This window comes from Cydia amplana, chromosome 12 (assembly GCF_948474715.1).
Source record: "Cydia amplana chromosome 12, ilCydAmpl1.1, whole genome shotgun sequence".
NCBI lineage: Eukaryota > Metazoa > Arthropoda > Insecta > Lepidoptera > Tortricidae > Cydia > Cydia amplana.
In genome coordinates, this window is record NC_086080.1 from 3158788 (window position 1) to 3164278 (window position 5491).

The window sequence follows — 5491 nt, forward strand, 5'->3', positions numbered from 1 at the left end:
AAAAGTATACAAAAAACATAAAATTTACAGAATATGAGAATACTTTTATTATCTATTCGGCTCAGCAGCCATTAATAATTCCATTGCTTCGCTGGAAAACGTCTTGTGTGCCCTTTTGTTTTTGGTCCTCGTACTGCTCAAAAGTGGGTCCGAGGTTAGCAGTAGCCTGTGGTCCTCCTTTTGGTCCGTTCACTCGATTCCGCAAATAATTTGTTGGGACGACCCTGCCGATGAATCGTTTCACAAGGGATTTCGAAGGTTCCTTCCAACCAAGCCTGATTTTGAGTTAAAAACAGATCTTCTCTCCTCTTTGCAGTTATCCACCTTTGCTTTATTTGTGCCTTAAAGTTCGAAAACTTACGTTTGAGGTTCTTTTTACTTTCTTCGGTGTGGCCATAACACTCCAAGAGATTATTTTCCAATTTCTCCAAATTTTCACTGAAACTTGGTAAATTCTGTTCTTTTATCTGTTCATACAAATATTTACGAGTCACTTCTTTAATACCAGAAGCACTGGATAACTCTGAAATAAAAAAAAAACGAATTATGTTAAAGTAGAAAAATGTGAAGACGTTTTAGAGTTTTTGCCCTGTTAACTTAGATTGGTTTAGAAATTGCGAGTAGCACGTAGTAGCAGCCGTTTTTACCGGTTTTGTTATGTTTAATATGTAACCAAAATTTTAAAATATTAATGGTCGCTGAGACGGACTAAAATGCATTTCAAAACAACCTTTAAACTTTGATAACTAAGAAAAAGTACCATTAAAAAAGGTCTCAACTTTAACTTATCATTTAGTATGAAAATAAGGTGAAAAGAATAAATTTTATGAAGCAAATACATAGATTCTTACCTGAATTATTAGAATCCATCACGTTAACGTCACTTTAGATCGTAAAAAAATAATTATGAACTTTGTAAGTAAGAGTAAATTTAACGCGCTTAAAACTGATATTCACACTGCTAGCGATGATCTAGTTTTGAATACCTGTTGATAAGCACATGCTTTATCAAATAAGTTAAATAGGGTGGGGGTGGGTCCCCAGGAATGTCAACTATATAAGGTAATTAGTAAATTATACCGATAATGAATTTCACTAATTGGACTTTTGGCCGCCTAGATTGGGGAAATCTACGTATGTGCTACGCTTAGTGAGAGAAGAACCTGAACCCACGGAGCCTTAAGTTCTATTCAAGAATCAAGATCCGCGGTAAGATGCACTGCCACACTCTTTGTCCGTATTTATGCATTATTGTTTTTTGCAACTTCAAAATGTCGGAAGGTTGGCTAAGTTACGTAATCGCGTAGGTTGTGTGTTTTTCCTTAAGTATGTTATATATACTCGTATTGTTATGGTATTAGATCAACCTTTTCAAACACAGTTGACATTTTGCAGTACCGTAAAATGGGGTGAGTAGGGTTCGCTGGGAGAGTTGGGTTATGAATGGGGAGAGAAGGGATGAAAGGGGGGTGAGACGGGATTTTAAGGCTACTGCTACAAAAATAATGTAGGTATTCCAATTTAAAATGGAGTTATATATGGAGTTATTCATAATAAAAAAAATCGATCTAACAATCTTCCAAAATCACCTTTGTATGAAATCCAATCCCCATCTCACCCCAATTACGAGGGACTACGGGGTGAGGTGAGATTTCCTGTTTATCGTCAAAGTTATGAAATGGAACTACCCAAAATAAAATAAAAACTATAAAATACAAACGTCCGGAACACTTATTATATACACCATTCAGTTTGCATATGAAAAAATAAAATGTTATCGAGGTTTGAATGTCAGTTTTGCCCCTACTCACCCCATTTTACGGTATGTAGGTACAATCGCCTTAAGCAAACACGTACATTAACATGAATTCGTATGGAGGAAATGTTATCCAACTTATCTTACACTAAGTATTTAACGGGTGAACCAATTTTGTTTTTGATTGGAAAGCAGGATTTTAGCGCTGTTTCTAAGACATGTTTTATAAAAATCGGTTCATGCATTTTATTGCATTGGAGTTTTTTTTTTCAATTAAATCAATTATCGGTAAGGCCTGTTGGTGGAAAGACGGATTCAGAAAGTTAAGGTCCATCTCGGTTAATGGGTTCTACTTGAAGTTTAGCACGAACAGAGATAACTCAGATTTATTTGTCAAAATAGTTTCGCCCTAAGCGCCTATAACTGCTAACACATCGTTTCTATAAGTGCTCTAAATTCCATATTGTGTTATTACAAAAATAGCTACCTATATCTAGGTTAGTGTACAATATGTAAAAGAATAAACCTAAAACTACTTAATACTATTTATTTTGATGATGCGTTGGGTTCGTGTTAAAAAATCCTGTGGTCCACTAGGCAACTACATTTTAAAAATTGACACAGGCAACAGTTTTCAGAAAAGATATAGCTTACTGCACTGCACCTTGTAATCCAAAGATGAAACTAGAATTTTTGTAAATAGTCTGCAGGTGTATTATGGATGGTTTCATCCAAGTGATAAAATACGAGTAACCGTCACTTTTTAACACTGTGGGAAAGTGACGGACACCGTTTTATCTCGCTGTCATGTAGACAAGACCGACCATTATATTATCCGTGCTGATTTCCTCAATATGTTTACTCGTATTTTATATCTGTGGGAAAAACATTAGACGCGGGGTCGTCTTTTCCAATACCATTGCTTATTTTACGATTCGGATACATTTTATTTTGATCTAAATGTCTATTTCTGTTTAGCACGCGCGAGAAATGACCTTAACTCACTAATATGCGTGACTAATGGCATGGGAGTGTCCATGTGCATGGCATTATCTGTTTAGGGTCAACAATAAAAAACCAGATTGCAAATTTTGTGTAGAAAGATGACATTTTAGTATATAAAGAGTAGGCGAATTATTGCAGATCACAGTTCCCCGACGACCGAACTTGCAAAATGGTGAGCGATATTTGGTGCATTAGAAAATGTTGTGATATTTTTTGAAAAATACCTTAGTTTTTTTAGCACTTTGATAAAACTAATTAGTTATTATATAATTTGGTCAATTATATTTGTCTAAAGCAGTGAACAGAAGGAAAGTGCAGGCCAAACAGAACTGGGTCATATAGGTACAGACAAAAACAAAATCCTGGAATTCTGGAGCCTAATTTCTGGTAGTGGCTTAATTATCGGGAAACCCTATGAAAATTATGGTCATGTTTCAAATTTTTTGTTATTGGGTTTTCGGTACCTACAGAAAAGACCAAAAAAATAAATATGTTTATGTCCTAAGTAACCAGATCGCCAATGATTTTGGTCACTGGTTCAGTAATGATTGAATTAATCCAGTAATAGAACATTCATTTCTAAAATTGACGAAGCATAGGTAAATTTAATACTTACACAGGTACTTATTTAAGTATAGTCTTTAAATACAGTGATCGGTAGCGAATCCCTTATTGATTAGAGACTTCATTTTGACAATACAAAACTCTTAAATAATTCATTCCAACCAATAAACACAAGACAGCAACTATGCATCTATGAGACCTCTATAATAAATCATCGCAACCTTAACTTTGGAACGGACAAATCAAAACAATATAAAATTAAACTTTCTTCCATTTTTGTTATTTTCTAGTGTTTTAATTTTATTTCTTTTAGTCTCTATATTGATTAAAAAAAATGTTGTTAAAATTAACACGGCCTCTTAACACAGGTATTTGTTACTTAAAAAGAGGCGCCAACACTTACAACTGTATATGTAATTCCTAAACCGAATAAACATTTTTTAATTTTCATTTTTTTTATTGTCATTTTCCAGAAATTCTTCATTGTTCTCGCTCTGGCCGCGGCCTGTGCCGCTGACCGCAACGCCGACAGCGCCGCTCAGATCGTGAAGTCCGACTCCGAAGTCAACCCTGACGGCTTCTCGTATTTCTATGAGACCAGCAATGGGATCGTCGAGAGCGCCAATGGCATCCTTAAGAACCCTAACTCTGTAAGTATTGCACGTTTTGAACCGGGCAGCAACAGACTTCTCATGACCGCCTCCTGTCTCCATCATCAGTACCTACAGCTCTATGTTATCATATTATTGCATTGTCATCCGATTTACATAATGTATGCAAAATTTCAGCTCAATTGGAAATCGGCAAGTGGGTCAAATTTAGCTTCCAAGATTTAACCCACACTAACCTAAAATCTCACACTAAATAAAATTAAATATATACTTACAGACTATAGAGGTACTACAGACAATACACATACTAAACTAAGTTAATAACTAGCTTAATCTAAATCAGGAATTGTACCAAGGAATTTCACACTGATAATGTTTTCCTAAATTTGAAAGCCAAAGGACTAGTTACAAATTTAATGGTAGTAGAGGGATAATTACTTTCTTAAAATTCATTGGTACGGAACCAGACTTCAAACCCACGACGGCCACGACCACCTTTTTGGTTTTCAGAATCATTGAAACTTATTAGTTTTCTGAGTAATTGCCTAGACATCATCTCATGGCGTTTATTCTTTGCACCAACTTAGGTTGTATTTTTTGCAGGAAAATGCGGCGCTGTCTGTTAACGGAGACTATAGCTACCCTGGCGACGATGGCAAAACCTACCGTATCACCTACGTGGCTGATGAGAACGGCTACCAGCCCCAGGTACGTTAATAAAAGTTATACGAAACTGCCCGACATCAGTCTTAGGTAATTATGTCGTACAATCAGTAGCTGAAGTTGCAAAGCGAGCCATGTGTTCCAGATTCTGTAAATATAACTTTTGTCAAGTGATTTCGTGTGCACATCAAATTGAGTTAAGTTTCTTCTAAATGTACCAACGACATGCTAGCAGTCTTGGTCACCAGCAAGACCTCTAGCCTCCTCAGTCCTCATGATAACTCTACGTATCTCTTTTGTACTGGCCATCGCTTTACGTGTATATGACGCCCAGATTACGACATCTCTCCAGACTCTGGAGTCCAGAGTTTCCGTTCATCCAAGCAAGAAAGAATGCTTACAATTATAATTTTCCAGGGAGAGCATCTGCCCACACCGCCGCCAGTACCCGAGCTGATTGCCCGTGCCCTGGCGTACTTGGCAGCGCATCCGCAACCCGAAGACAAGTTCCAGCAAGGACCTTCCCCTGCCCGCTTCCCCGCCCCCGCTCCTCCTGCCCGGTTCCCCGCCCCGGCTCCTGCCCGCTTCCCTGCCCAACCCGCATTCGGCAAACCCGCCCGCAAAAACCCCAGCCCGTTTAGGTTTTAGAACAACCTTTCTAACAACAACGACCACTGCCATTAGTAAATAAAATGTATTAGTATAATATCTTCTTTTTATTTGTTCCATTATTATCCTAGCCGTTACTTTATTTACATGGTAACTTTGAATAACAAAATGATTAATTCAAAAATCTAGCCCTAAACTTGCCTGGGGCATTGTACCCAGAACACTTGCCGCGTTCCCCCTCTGCACAGTGAGGCTGAGTTTTTGTGCAAAAAATGCGCCAGCT

The 5491-nt window shown here is 37.4% G+C and overlaps 1 protein-coding gene across 1 annotated transcript; it reads left to right on the top strand.

Moving 5' to 3' along the window:
* The first annotated feature begins 2882 nt into the window (after positions 1-2882).
* Positions 2883-5247, top strand: LOC134652690 (cuticle protein CP14.6-like). The gene is made up of 4 exons (XM_063507853.1): positions 2883-2933; positions 3799-3975; positions 4540-4644; positions 5017-5247. Exons 1-4 carry the CDS (start codon positions 2931-2933, stop codon positions 5245-5247), a joined length of 516 nt encoding a protein of 171 aa, XP_063363923.1. The 5' UTR covers positions 2883-2930.
* The last annotated feature ends 244 nt before the right edge of the window (positions 5248-5491 follow it).